General features: G+C 46.5%; 1 protein-coding gene across 3 annotated transcripts in view; it reads left to right on the top strand.

Annotated features, from left to right (window-relative positions):
* DNAJC16 (DnaJ heat shock protein family (Hsp40) member C16) overlaps positions 1-15,397 on the top strand; it is a 44,987-nt gene that overhangs the window by 25,864 nt on the left and 3,726 nt on the right. For all 3 annotated transcript variants that reach the window (XR_015254495.1, XM_086715756.1, XM_086715757.1), the window contains 7 exons: positions 8,766-8,896; positions 11,286-11,469; positions 12,233-12,415; positions 12,565-12,641; positions 13,907-13,987; positions 14,346-14,444; positions 15,029-15,199. Coding sequence is in view for 2 of the 3 variants with exons in the window: in XM_086715756.1 (XP_086571882.1) it covers positions 8,766-8,896; positions 11,286-11,469; positions 12,233-12,415; positions 12,565-12,641; positions 13,907-13,987; positions 14,346-14,444; positions 15,029-15,199 (926 nt within the window). In the remaining variant the exon portion in view is untranslated. The remainder of the gene's footprint in view (positions 1-8,765; positions 8,897-11,285; positions 11,470-12,232; positions 12,416-12,564; positions 12,642-13,906; positions 13,988-14,345; positions 14,445-15,028; positions 15,200-15,397) is intronic.

Raw genomic sequence — 15,397 nt, forward strand, 5'->3', positions numbered from 1 at the left:
ATTTATTTTTTTTTAATTTTTTTTTTTCAATGTTTTTTATTTAGTTTTGGGACAGAGAGAGACAGAGCATGAATGGGGGAGGGGCCGAGAGAGAGAGAGACACAGAATCTGAAACAGGCTCCAGGCTCTGAGCCATCAGCCCAGAGCCCGACGCGGGGCTCGAACCCACGGACCGCGAGATCGTGACCTGGCTGAAGTCGGACGCTTAACCGACTGCGCCACCCAGGCGCCCCATAACATTTATTTATTTTTGAGACAGAGAGAGAGAGAGCATGAACAGGGGAGGGTCAGAGAAAGTGGTAGACACAGAATCTGAAACAGGCTCCAGGCTCTGAGCTGTCAGCACAGAGCCCGACGCAGGGCTCGAACCCATGGACCGCGAGATCATGACCTGAGCTGAAGTCGGATGCTTAACCGACTGAGCCACCCAGGCGCCCCTCTTGAATGTTATTTTAAAAAAAATCAAAAGAACCCCTTGACTCACCTTCTCCTAAAGGAAGCTGGAAGGAGAAGTTCTGTAAAATCCTGTATTTCTTTCATGCAGTAAACGTTTCATCGCCTGCCTGCTGTGTAATGAATACAGAGGCGCCCTGACATCCAGAGTTAGTCTTTGTCCTCACGGCCCAGTTAGAGGAGAAGAGGCCTAAAGGCAGTTCCCATCCACCGGCGTAGGTGACTCACTCAGACGCGAGTGTAGGGAAAGGGCACTTGAGATGGGAATGAGGTAGGACATCGCGTGTGACAGAAGCAGACGGGGGAAGTGGACAGTGAGGAGAGAAGAGCAGGTTTAGGAAGAAGGTGACGAATTCAGCCGTGGACGTACAGGGTGAGAGCTGCCCACAGGGAATCTAAGGGGAGATGTCCATCGGACAGTCGGGTGTAGGGGTGTTGTGGGTCTTAGGGAGCTGGGGAGAGGGATTTGTAGGCCACGAGTGAGTGGTCAGAGGCGGAACTCTTCAGTGTGGAGCGATCTCCCAGTGATTATGTGAGGTAAGGAGAGAAGGGGGCCAAGGACAAAATTGTGGACAGCCGTCAGCAATTGAAAAGGGGGTGCCCGATGGCGACTGAGGAGCTGAGAGGGTCCGTACGAAAACATGCTGGCGGCGTACAGAGAAAAGATCATCTCAATCCAAGGTCGATCTCTGACGACTTCCCAAATTGCTTTTCAGTAATAGCTTCTACTCGTGAGAATGATTTATTTATCCCTTGTGGACCATTGTAACTCAAACACACTTAGAAAATTACTGGCACGGTGGATGCTTTACCAGTATGTTCATTAAGGACATAAAATGATACAAAGTGACTCCCGACGTCAAGTCACTTAGTAGGTGACACCAGCAGGACCACTGATCTCATGGAGCTCTCCCGAGCTTGTTTTCCTTTGCTGGATAGTATGTTTGGCCGCACGGTAACATCTTGGTTCATCCTTCTTTTGACGGGCATTTCGGGGCTTTAGGAGCAGTGTCGCCATGAACACCAGGGGCGTCTCGGTCCATCTGGGTGCCTCTAGGACAGCAGTTGGCAGATCGAGGTTCACAGACCCTGGAGTGGGGGTGGGAAGTCTGTGAGCTCAGAAGGATCTCCATAATCACACAGAGACATAACATAATTGGTCCTTTGTCTCTGTTTTGACACTTGCCCTGATGGTGCAAAAGCAGTGGTGGGTAAAACCCCCCGGGGCACAACCCAGAACGTAATTGAAAGCCTGGGCCCCAGACCACCAGTAAGCATGTGTTTTCACTCCTAAGCAATCACCATAGAAACTAACCAAAACCACACTCATTTATCACTTAATACCCTTGATGAAGCAGTAACAAGTATAATTTTGTTAATAAATCTGTTGACCCTTGAGTACATGTCTCTTGGATATTTTTAATATTCTTTGTGACAACACACTGCTGCTACAGGCAGGGTATAAAGATTGTCTTGAGGGTGAGCATTTGTGTGATTACTTAACTCATGAGTTTTGAACTAGCCCTTTTTAATGGAACTTTTTTTTTTTTGGAGAAGGTGCGAGGCAGGGGCAGAGAGAGAGGGGGACAGAGGATCCTAAGCAGGCTCTGGGCTGACAGCAGAGAGCCCGATGTGGGGCCTGAAATCAAGAACCATGAGATCATGACCTGAGCCAAAGTTGGACACTTAACTGACTAAGCCACTCAGGTGCCCCAACGGGATGTTATTTTGACTTGAAAGAATAAGTGACAGACACCTATGGTTATTCAGACTTGGGTTTGGGGCAGACATTTCCTAAAAACTGAATGTAGTGAGCCTAGCACTTGAACGGAAACACCTGATGGCATTTGTTGCCAATGACAAAATTCAGGTTTCCAAGAAAATTAGAATTTTGAAAAATTGATATCCGCCATTATGAACTTCTCAGAATTTTATGATAAAGTTGGCTCATCGATGTGGCGCACTTTTGTTTTATATGTATAATGAAATTTGTCAGCATTTGGAAGATCAGTGAACCAGTATTATCCAAATAACCAGTGCATGATATTGAAAAATCATGCGTGAGTAAAAGATCCATTCTAAGTGCAAGGTGATCAGTGACTATGAATTTAACAAAGTATTAAAAATTCATTGAACCAGGGGTGTCTGGCTGGCTCAGTTGGTAGAGCATGCATGTGACTCTTGATCTCAGAGTCGCGAGTTCAAGCCCCACATTGGGCATGGAGATTACTTTAAAAAAAATTTTTTTTTTTTAAAGTCCATTGAATCCAGATAGCAACTAACCTTTAACAAACTACTTTCTATCGAATTTTTACATAGTAGCAAAGAATACCCACAGTTATGGGGGGGGGGGGAAGCTATTAAACTAAACCTCCCTTTTCCAACTGTGTATCTATATGAGGCTGGATTTTTCAGCCAAAACAACATATCACCACAGGTTGCACACGGAAACAGATATGAGAGGGACACGTGGGTGGCTCAGTCATTGAGCGCCTGACTTAGGCTCAGGTCATGATCTCGTGGTTCATGAGTTTGAACCCCACGTCGGGCTCTGTGCTGACAGCTCAGAGCCTGGAGCCTGCTTCGGATTCTGTGTCTCCCTCTCTCTCTCTCTCAAAAATAAAATAAAAACATTAAAGAAAAGAAAAGAAGCAGATGTGCCAACCCACCTGTCTCTTCTCTGAGGCCAGACATTAGAGAGAATTGTCAGAATGTAAAGCAGTGCTACTCTTCTGACTAAACATTTTTGATTTTGGAAAAAATTGGGTTTTTTTCACTTAAAGATATTTACATTAACATGTATGAGTTTATTATTTTCTAATGAATTGCTAAATATGTTTAAAATTTGTCTAATTTGGGGCGCCTGGGTGGCTCAGTCGGTCAAGCGTCCGACTTCAGCTCAGGTCATGATCTCACAGTTCATGAGTTCGAGCCCCGCGTCGGGCTGTGTGCTGACAGCTCAGAGCCCGGAGCCTGCTTCACATTCTGTGTCTCCCTCTCTCTCTGCCCCTTCCCTGCTCATGCTCTGTCTCCCTCTGTCTCAAAAATAAATAAACATTTAAAAAAATAATAAAAAAATAAAAAAAGATAAAATTTGTCTAATTTATATCTAATAAATATTAATAGGTAAAAACCACATTAAACAAAAGTTCTTTGGGATCCTCAGTAATCTTAAGAGTGTAAAGGTGGGGCACCTGGCTGGCTCAGTCAGTAGAGCAAGTGACTCTTGATCTCAGGGTTATGGGTTCGAGCCCCATCTTGGATGTAAAGATTACCTAAAAAATAAGATCTTTTTTTTTTTTCGTTTTTTCAAATACTTATTCAGTTCTAGTTAGTTGACATATGGTATAATATTGGTTCAGGAGTAGAATGTAGTGATATGGAATACCCAGTGTTCATCATAAAAAATAAAATCTTTTAAAAAAAAAAAAAGCGTAAAGGTGTTCTGAGACCACAAAGTTTTGAGACCCATTGCCTCTAGGGTGTATCTGGTTGCAACATTGCTGGGCCCTGGGCTGTGCACATCTCTAGCGTTTCTAGGTGGTGTGTTTTCCGAAGTGATGTTACCAGTTTCCATCTCCACCAGTCACGGGCGAAAGTTCCAGTGCTGCACGTCCTTGCCAACACCAGTTCAAGTTCATGTTTCCGAGTTGACTGAGTCTGTAGCTGCATCTCCTTGTACTTCTGCTTTGCGTTTCCCTTAATCACAAGGAAGCTGATTATGGGCCTTTTGGATTTCCCTTCCCCTTTGGTGGCATGCCCACCAAGTGTTCCACCCATTTTTTCTATTGAATTGTCTCCCTTTTCGCTGATGGTTTGTAGCCAGTCACTTATCCAGCTAGACTCATGGAGTGTGAATTCCTGGCGCGTCTGGCTCTTGCCAGCTTATGTTTGTGAGGTTTGTACGTGTTGTCTGTGGAGCTTGGCGTGAATATACTACAACGTATCCAATCTGCTGCTGACAGACGTTTAGATCCTTCCACTGTTTAGTTATGTGACCAGTGATGCTCTGCATGTATTCTTGTGTTTGGTATCATGTTGATGAACACACGTTCTTACTTTTAATATAGTCGCTTGTATCAACAATTTCCTTTATGATTGGTTCTGTTTACTATTCGGGACGTCTTTCCCTACAGCAAGGTAGTAAGGATAATCCTTCCGTGGAGCTTCTAAAAGCTTTATAGTTTGTCTTTTGTACTCCGGTAGAAGCCATCTAGAAAGAGTCATGATATCTCACAGAGCAAATCCTCCCACTTTATTTTTTGGATTTTAGCAGGGTGGGGAAGTGGCTTCAAAAGCACCTTGGCCGTTCTTGGTGTCTTGCACATTTTGTATACGCGTTACGTTCTGTCTGTCAAGTTCCATCAAAACAAACAGAAAACTTGTTGGGATCTTATTGATTAGGTATTGATTCTTTAAATCAGTTTGGGGAGAGGGGCGCCTGGGCGGCTCCGTCGGTTGAGCGTCTGACTCTCAATTTTGGCTCAGGCCATGACCTCGCGGTTTGTGAGGTCGAGTCCTGGGTGGGGCTGTGTGCTGACAGCGCAGAGCCTGCTTGGGATTCTCTCCCCCTCTCTCTGCCCCTCCCCTGCTCACACACATGCACTCTCTCTTTCTCTCAAAATAAACAAATAAAACTCTGAAAAAAAATTATTTTATAAAAGTTTGAGGAGAACATGCCTCTTGACAAAATTGAGCCTTTCTACCCATGAGCATCATAGATCTGTTGCCATTTGTTTAGGTGCTCAGTAATATGTCTCCATAAGCTTTTTTTTTTTTTTTATAAGGATTTTATTTGTAAGTAATCTCTACACCTAACATGGGGCTCAAACTTATAACACCGAGATCAAGAGTTGCACCCTCCACCGACTGAGTCAGCCACGTGGCCCTCTGTAAGCTTTTATAATTTTCTCTGTAAAGATCTTGCTTTTTTTCCAGCTTACTTCTAGGTACCTCATATTTTTTATGCCGTTGGAAAGGGTATCTTTGTTATTACATTTTTTGTTTGCTGGTATTAGGTGATACAGTTAATTTTTTTTAACGTTTATTTATTTTTTTATTTTGAAAGATTGCATGTGAACAGGGGAGGGGCAGAGAGAGAGGGGGAGAGGGAGAATCCCAAGCAGGCTCCACGCTGTCAGCACAGAGCCCAACTCGGGGCTCAATACCCCAATACCATTCATTTTTTTTTTTTTTTTAAAGTTTATTTTTATTTTTGGGACAGACAGAGACAGAGCATGAACAGGGGAGGGGCAGAGAGAGACGGAGACACAGAATCGGAAGCAGGCTCCAGGCTCCGAGCCATCAGCCCAGAGCCTGACGCGGGGCTCGAACTCAACGGACCGCGAGATCGTGACCTGGCTGAAGTCGGACGCTTAACCGACTGCGCCACCCAGGCGCCCCAATACCATTCATTATTAAACACTGACTCTGTGTCCAGCAGTCTTGCTAAAACTCTCCTACTGATTTAAATAATTTATCTGTACCACCTTTTGGATTTGCTGAATTGCAGTCATATCATCTGAGATTAATGGCAGTTTTGCTTCATTTTCTTCCAGCCCTTATTTTATTTTATTTTATTTTATTTTATTTTATTTTATTTTCTAATTTTTTTTTTTTATGTTTGTTTATTTCTGAGACAGAGACAGACAGAGCATGAGCAGGGGAGGGGCAGAGACAGAGGGAGACACAGAATCCGAAGCAGGCTCCAGGCTCTGAGCTGTCAGCACAGAGCCCGACGCGGGGCTCGAACTCACGGACCGCGAGATCGTGACCTGAGCTGAAGTCGGTCGCTCAACCGACTGAGCCACCCAGGCGCCCCTATTTTATTTCTTTTTCTTACTTTACTGCTGACCTCTGGTGTGACGCAGACTAGAAATGTAGTGATGGGGGGTTTGGGGGGGCATCCTTGTTCCTGATCTCCATTTCCCCAATAAAGTGTGGCATTTGCAGAAGGCATTTTGTAGCTACCCTCTTCAGATTAAGGAGGTTCCCTTCTATTTATTGTTGACCTGAATGGTATTGGTTTTTATCAGATGTTTTTTCCACATCCATTGAGATTATCTTGGTTTTTTGTGTTTAATCTTTAATCATCTAAAATGTGCCAACTAGATTAATTCATTTTCTTTTATTTATTTTTTTAACATTTATTTATTTTTGAGACAGAGAGAGACAGAGCATGAACGGGGGAGGGTCAGAGAGAGGGAGACACAGAATCTGAAACAGGCTCCAGGCTCTGAGCTGCCAGCACGGAGCCCAACGCGGGGCTCGAACTCAAGGACCGCAAGATCATGACCTGAGCCGAAGTCGGCCGCTTAACCGACTGAGCCACCCAGGCGCCCCGATTAATTCATTTTCTAATGTTAAGCCTAATTTGAGCTGATCAGATAAGTCCAGCAGGATCATGACTTATATTATGCTTTGGGTATACTGCTGGATTCAGTTTGCTAAACTCTTGTTTAGGATTTTTGCATTTGTGTTCAGAAACGAGGTTGACTTCTGACTTTTCTTTCTCTTGAGGCCCATGTGAGGCTTTGCATCAGGAAGTGAGGTGGGTGCGTTCTCCCTTTTTCTATTCTCGGGGAGACTTTATGTAAGATTGGATTGTCCTCTTGAAAGTTTCATGGAAACCATCTGTAACACCATCTGGGCTTTGAGTTTGTGTTTAAGGAAAGATCTTTGACTACCACCAATTCACCTCCTTTAATGGTTATACAACTCTTTAAGTTTTCTGTTTTTTTCAGATACTGCTGTATTTTTCTAGAAATTTTTCTCTTTCATCTAAGTCCTCAAATAACTTTAACTTTTGCAACACAGGTGGTGATACCTCCTTGTCATCCTTGATAATGGTCATTTGTGCTTTCTGTCTTGTCTTCACGATGGGTTTTACCAGAGGTTGGTCCATTTGATTATTAGCTCTCCCAGAGAGCCAACTTTAGCTTTTTTGCTTCTTTGTTTCTTCTTCTTTTCCTATGTTTGTTGTGATTCATGGATCTCTATTTTTATCATTTCCTTCTTTCTCCTTTCATGTTTTTTGTTGTTTCTTGTTAACTTCTGGATATAGGCCTCTAGGTCATTAATTTCTTTTCTGTTTTATACATTTTTTAACATTACCCTCCAAGTGCTGCTTTAGCTATACCCCAGCGTGTATAAATAGTGTTTTCATGAGTCATTCAAATTCAGAGAATTTTTTAAATATCTGATAAGCTCTTCTTAGTTCAGTAGGTGATTCAAAGTGTGTTTCTTAAAATATAAGATTTTCTAGTTGACATTTTATATGGATTTCTAGATTGTGGTCAGACAGTCTGCTGTCTAATTTCAGCTCTTTGAAATGCACAAAAATTAGTAAAAACAAAGTGGCCATCATACAGTTTTGTAGTCTGCCTTTTATACTTAGTAACCTTGGTACTTTGGAGTTTATTTTTAATTGTTCAGTTTACTGCCAAGCTTAAACGGAAGTAAATTTGCCTGGAATTCAAAATAACTCTTAAGGGACGCCTGGCTGGTTTATTTCATAGAACATGTAATTCTTGACCTCGGGGTCATGAGTTCGAGCCCCATGTTGGGTGTGGAGCCTACTTAAAAATAAAATCTATAAAAACAAAACAAAACAAAGTGACTTTTTAAATCTGCCAGCATAAAACCTTATACAGGGGCACCTGGATGACTCAGTTGGTTGAGCCTCCAACTCTTGATTTCAGCTCGGGTCATGATCTCACGGTTCGCGAGGTCAATCCCCACGTCAGGCTCTATGCTGACAGCATGGATCCTGCTTGAGATTCTCTCTCTCGCTGCCCCTTCCCCACTTGTGCATGCTCGCTCGCTCTCTCGCTCTCTCTTTCTTTCTCAAAACAAATAAATAAATAAACATTAAAAAAAAAAAAGTATACAAAAACTCCACAGTGGAAAGAGCACTTGATTTTCCTTTGACCTGAAGTAGTTCTGTCATTGCGTCCGGCCCCACACTGTCAAATAGATTCCCACGTGTTTATTTCTTTGGACAGGACCCGTCTTATTTATTATATCACTTTAGCCAGGGTCCACCACATTTCTCTTCCAGTTCTTTTTTTTTATATATTTTTTTTCTTGAGTACGGTTTCCATACAACGTGACATTAGTTTCAGGTGTACAAGCTAGTGACCCCGCTTCCCTGTGTGCTGTGCTCACGACAAGTGTGGCTGCCATCTGCTGTCGCCATACAACGTGAAACTACAACTTCACGGGTCAGCCACATTTTTTTTCAGCTTCTACGTACAGCCCATTGGCAGTGAGCAGAGGGACTAAAAATCAACCGTTTGTTGGTTTTTCCGCAGGCCCGAGGTATGAAGAAGCAGGTCGTTGACGACTTCATCACCCAAAACAAGTATCTACTAGCAGCCAGGCTCACCAGCCAGAAGTTGTTCCATGAGCTGTGCCCCGTGAAACGGTCTCACCGACAGAGGAAGTAAGGACTCAAGGCTTTGTCCCTGTCTGTCACTACAATAGAGAGGCCACGGCACATTCTTCTGCAGGGCGATTAAACATCTAGCTGTGACGGTCAGAACTTTCTCTGTAGGTAACACATACCGACTGCCCACTCTGTTAGTAGTGGGGTGTGTGAATCCAGGGTGCCAGCCTGGCCCAGGGGGCAGAGAGGATCTCCCTAATTCGCAACCCGTTAGCTGAGGCCAGAAGGACGAACAGACTTGGGCCAGTTGTCGGGGACAGTCTGGGTCCCTTTAAAGAAGCACAGATACGAGAGAGTCCCTGCTCCTACAAGAGCGTCGCACACAGGGCGCGCCTTCAGAGGCCCAGGAGCGGGGCTGGGGCAGCAGCTAACCCTAGGGAGCTGTAGGACACTGAGGAAACGGTCAGATAATTAGCAGGGAGTGGAAGGCCGAGGCACATTTGTTCATACAGGGCGTCCAAAAAGTCTGGAAATACAGGGAAAATGTCTTTCTAGACATTTCTCGGATGAATGAATCAGTGGCTTTAAATGTAGGGCTAGTTCACTGGGAAACGTGTCTAGATAGGAAAGGAAAACGTACTGGTCATTTTACTTGAAAATATAACTAAAATATGATTTAAAGTGAGAAAATTTCCCGGTTTCCAGATTTGTCTGATTCCTTTATTCCTTTATAAGACTGAGAAGAAAGACGTTAGCTCGATATAAAGAAGTATATCCCGGACCCTGAGGATTGTTGTGTATGTGGCCCTCAGAAAATCTCCCATATCCACCCTGTTCTCACCTGTTTTGCCCCTGCCGCCCTAGAGCAGGCCACCGGCACCTATCGAGAGACCCTGCTAGCCTTCTAACCGGTCTCTGCTTCCATACCCCTCTTGTGCCTTCCACACGGTTCTCCACACGTCAGCCAGGGATCTTACTGGAACTGCGTATTGGGCCCAGTCTCTCTCCATCAGAGGGTCTTTATCTTGAGGTCCTCTCCGCCTGGAATGCCCTGACCCCTTTCTTTCAGGCTTCTGCTCACCTCTGGGAGGTGACGTGTCTCTGAGCAATCTGTCTAATGGAGTGTGGCTCCCCCCCCCACCCTGGACTCTCTCTCTCTCCTCCTCTTCTTTTTCATAACACTAGTTACTGCTTGTCACGATGTATCTATGTATGTGTGGTCCAACTTCCCCACTAGACTCTAAGCTCCACAAGGGCAAGAACGTTGTCCATCTTAGCAGGCATACAGTAAGTGCTTCCTAAATACTTGGGAGAAAGAGGGGCGCCTGGGTGGCTCAGTCGGTTAGGCATCTGACTTCGGCTCAGGTTGTGATCTCCCAGTACGTGGGTTCATGCCCTGCACAGGGCTCTGTGCTGACAGCTCAGAGCCTGGAGCCTGCTTTGGATTCTGTGTCTTCCTCTCTCTCTGTCCCTCCCCCACTTGCATTCTCTCTCTCTCTCTCTCTCTCTCTCTCTCTCTCTCTCTCTCAAAAAATAAATAAACATAAAATTTTTAAAAAAATATTTTAGAGAATGAATAAATGATGAGCTACACTTACCCTTGGAAAGATTGCAAAGGAAGCCCTTCAGAATGAGGCTCAGAGAACCCCAGCCCAAGATAGATTTGAACAACCCTGCCTGTGGCAGAAGAACTACAACAGTTGGCTTCTGGAAGCCCTTCTGCATCAAGGACTCAGAGCCGTTGCCCTGAAAGAAATTCCTGGGCAGCTGGGTGGCTTAGGCGGTTGAGCAGCTGACTTGGGCACAAGTCATGATCTCACGGTTGGCGAGTTCGAGCCCCGCATCGGGCTCTCTGCCGTCAGCGCAGAGCCTGCTTCAACCCCTGGCCCCCCTTGCTCTCTGCCCCTCCCCTGCTTGCTCTCTCTCTCTCTCTCTCTCTCTCTCTCAAAAATAAATAAACATTAAAAAAAGAGAGAGTGGGGCGCCTGGGTGGCGCAGTCGGTTAGGCGTCCGACTTCAGCCAGGTCACGATCTCGCGGTCCGTGAGTTCGAGCCCCGCGTCAGGCTCTGGGCTGATGGCTCGGAGCCTGGAGCCTGTTTCCGATTCTGTGTCTCCCTCTCTCTCTGCCCCTCCCCCGTTCATGCTCTGTCTCTCTCCGTCCCAAAAATAAATAAATGTTGAAAAAAAAATTTTTTTTTAAATAAAAAAAGAGAGAGAAAGAAAGAAATTCCTAAGTGTGGTAAAGTTTGCTTTGGGGAAGACATCACCAGTCTGGAAAAGAACAGGTCATCGGTGACTTGGAAATCCCTCGTTGGAGACCTTCTCACACCCGGCTTTCGTCTGTCAAATGAGCGCCTGCTCCTCGTCGCCTTCACCTGCCGTCGCAGTTCCTAGCCTTGGCCTCGGAGATCAGTTCATAAAGTCTTCTCTTTTGTTGTTGTGCAGGTACTGTGTGGTTTTACTGACTCCCGAGGCTACCAAGCTGGGGAAACCCTTTGAGGCTTTCCTGTCCTTTGCCCTGGCAAACACACAGGACACAGTGAGATTCGTGCACATGTACAGTAACCGGCAGCAGGAGTTTGCCACCACCTTAGTACCGGACAGCGATACGTTTCCAGGAAGATCCGCGGTGAGTCATGGATTCTCTTCTGACTCTGAGCTCTTGACAAGCTCATGGCGCCTGATACTGTTTCCTCCTCCTTTGGGAGTTTTGAATACAGATTCCAGGGGTCCAGAAATCTCTGAGCCTGTTTTGAAAGCCTACTCCTGAAACAGTCTTGGACCTTGGGGATTTCACCTCCTAGATTTTCAGCCTTAGACCTTCACAGAAAGCATCTTTCCTATGAGTAAAGGTTCAGGAGTGTCAGTTCTTTTCCCCAGTTTTTCTCCCCATGCCGGGTCTAGTCTTAGAGTACCTACTTTGTAAAATCTTCCTTAGACCACCAGTAAAAGGCTTTCAAAATTTCTCCCTCCTTTACTTCTGCCTCTTTTCACTGCATTTTAATTGATCTCTCCTTCCCTTCCCCTCCTTTGTCATCACTCTACAGAAGCATTAAATCCTCTCTTTGCCATCTTTTTGGTAATCGTGGAAAATCTCTCTAAACGAGAAAGTTTCTTTATTATATTAAGTCAGAGGTTACAGAAAAAAGTCTACTCAGAAGAAAGAGCTTTAACTCTTAGCAAAAGCTGTGGAAAGTCACCCTAGTTTCTTTGCCAGAAAAAAAAGTAAATCTCTTGCACATATTTTCTACCGATCCATATCCGTGTTTGAGTTCATTGCTGACTCCACTGGACCCTTTTTTCCACCCCCCCCCCCCCCCGAAAAAAGACCAAACAGGAACTTCCCATCCTTTTGGAAAGACTCCTGACGGCTTCCTCTCTTTTCCCGCCAGGTGTCTATCTTGGAAAGGCGCACCACGGGAGGAAGGGTAGTGTATAAAACCCTCGAAGCTCCCTGGACAGGGAGCGAGAGCGATAAGTTCACCCTCCTGGGCCATCTCGACCAGCTGCGCAGAGACCCCGCTCTCCTGTCCTCGGAGGCAGTGCTCCCCGACCTGACCGATGAACTTGCCCCTGTAAGCACGTGGCCCAGGAGAGGGGGCTCCGGGCAGGGCTCGTGAGGAGCCTGAGCAGAGGCTGGCGGCACGCTGTCGTGGGCAAGGACTTCTCCCCCCTGGGGTTCGGGCGCCCCGTCCTGACCGACGTGTGTTTTCTCTCCCAACAGATCTTCCTCCTCCGGTGGCTCTACTCCGCTTCCGACTACATCTCGGACTGCTGGGACAGCATATTTCACAACAACTGGTGGGAACATTGCTACATTGAATTTCTCTTTCACCAATGCTAATAGAACCACTGTGTTGCTCTTGAAAACTCTGTCCTTCGATTTCAGTGTAAACTTGATCCAGACAAGTGGCAGGTCGGGTACACGTTTCCGACACGTGTTCGTTCCCTTTTTCCTTCTCGCAGTCACTTCACTTTTTACGTGTTTGCTGATTGACCCTCTCCCACTGGTTGGGTGAGAAAGGATCACCCGGGGCCGTGCTTGCACGCGGCACAGCCTGGGCCTGTCCTCTCCATCGAGGCGCCCCTGATGCCCAGCCCAGGGCCTGGCCCACACGGGGGCCGGCGTAGAGACGTACAAACCCGTCAGTGAGTTAACCAGAGAAGGGAGGCATGTCCCACCCCCACCCCCCAAAGTACCGCGAGCTCCTGAAGGACAGAGCCACGTCGCCCTCACGTCGGTGATTCCTGGCACCCAGCACAGCTCCTGACAAATGGCAGGCCTTGGAGGACTGTCGGCGGGCGAATTAAATTTTAGAGCGCCGGTCCTAGAGGAAATTGCGAAAGGTCACCTTTTTCTTCCTGCTCTACCCCCTTTGGGCCATGTCTGAGTTATTCTGGCCAGAAAAAAATCAAAATAGAGGAAAGAGTCCCACACACTTTTTAGCCACCGATAGCACCCTTGACATCAGAATGTTCTCCCACATTCACAACGTAAATCCTCTGACTTCCTTCTGCAGAACTTACTAAGCAGAACCTATTACGTTGAGACAGAATATCAAAATTTTATTTATTTGTTTTAAAGTTTATCTTAGAGAGCATGAGCAGGGGAGAGACAGAGAGAGAGGGAGAGAGAATCCCAAGCAGACTGCATGCTGTCAGTGTAGAGCCTGATGTGGGGCTCGAACTCACAAACCATGAGATCATGACCTGAGCCGAAATCAAGGGTCGGACGCTTAACCGACTGAGCCTCCCAGGCTCCCCGTAATATCAAGCTTTTGGAATAAGCAGTCTGAGCTAAAATGGTGAGGGAAAAACTGTCCGCTTTCCCCACCACCACCCTCACCCTCAAAAGAAACCTCTATTTGTATGAAACTAGAAAGTGTTTATTGATACGAAGCCTTTTTGGTTTGGGGTTTTTTTGGTTTTGGTTTTGGTTTTTTTGTTTTGTTTTGTTTTTTTGGTTTTTTTTTGGTTTTGTTTGAGCCAGGGAGAAGATACCTCGTATCATGAACTGAGGTCACAGCCCATCCAGAGCTGACCAGGGTTTATTCCCTTTGTTTTAGGCGGGAAATGATGCCCCTTCTGTCCCTGGTCTTCTCTGCTCTCTTCATCCTCTTTGGCACAGTCATCGTTCAGGCTTTCAGGTAAATGCCTGTGTGGCTTCTCAGTGGGATTTCCCAAGGGTGGGCCCCACACCTCGGGGTCATTTGTACTGTTCCTTCTGTAAAACTCTTTGTTTCTTTTTTTTTTTTTTTTTTTTTTTTTTAACGTTTATTTACTTTTGAGAGAGAGAGAAAGAATGAGAGAGTGAGCATGAGCGGGGAGGGGCAGAGAGAGAGGGAGACACAGCATCCAAAGCAGGCTCCAGGCTCTGAGCTGTCAGCACAGAGCCCGACGCGGGGCTCGAACTCACCAACCTCACGACCATGACCTGAGCCGAAGTTGCATGCTTAACCGACTGAGCCACCCAGACGCCCCTAAACTCCTTGTTTCTTACTTTAGTGACTCGAACGATGAGCGAGAGTCAAACCCTCCAGATAAAGAGGAAGTCCACGAGAAGGCCGGGAAGACTGAGCCAAGCTTCACCAAAGAAAACAGCAGGTTTCTCTAACGGGACACCAAACCCACCCCCACCACACCACCCCGGCAGGAGAGCCACAGGCCGAGTTGGTCTGACAGAGCGGTGTTCCAGAACCAGTCTATACACGCACTCGGGTTCACCTCCTTGTGTGTGAGATGTGAATTTAGGGGCAAGTCAGCCGCCGGCTAGTGTTTACTGAGACCCCGTAGGCCTTTAGACACAGGACCTACTTACCTTCTACTCAGTACCTGCAGGCTCTCGATCTCAAATTTAATAATGGGGGCAGGAGGCCAAGTATGTCAGAGCCACTAGACGAGCCAGACGCAGAGAAGGGTGCATCACCATAACCGTGGTGAGCGCTTTCATCCGGTCCTAAAGCCGCTTCTCCACCAGCTGAACAGTAGCATCTGAAAGGCTCTTCGTAGGCCCAGGACCACCAAGGAGGGACCGTCCCTGTCCTGCCAGGGTGCCAGGCTCGAGAATATTAAATAACCTGTCTAGTCTGGTTGGAACAGAGCATTTTCTTCCTCCTGTTTTTTTTTTCCCAAAGTAATGGCATTCCCCTGTCCTGATAACATCTTAATTCCTCACTATCTCCCCACAGCAAGATCCCTAAAAAGGGCTTCGTGGAGGTAACGGAACTCACAGACGTGACATACACCAGTAACCTGGTCCGCCTGAGGCCGGGCCACATGAACGTGGTCCTCATCCTGTCAGACCCCACCAAGACCAGCCTACTGCAGAAGTTCGCGTTGGAGGTCTACACATTCACTGGGTAAGCTCGTGGGAGGGAGAGCAAGGGAGGGCACGTTCGGGTGAGGGGGGAGCTGGAGGACAGTTTCACCCTTTTCCCCTTGACCACGGGGGGCTCCTTGCTTGCAGCGAGATGTTGGCTGTGACCTCTTGTCCCCTTGACTCCCTGTCCCGATGCTTCTGAACAGAAGAGCTCCCCCCCCCCCCCCCCCCCGCCGGC

Source organism: Puma concolor, chromosome C1, assembly GCF_028749965.1.
Source record: "Puma concolor isolate L17-30 chromosome C1, mPumCon1.1.hap2, whole genome shotgun sequence".
NCBI classification, from domain to species: Eukaryota; Metazoa; Chordata; class Mammalia; order Carnivora; family Felidae; genus Puma; species Puma concolor.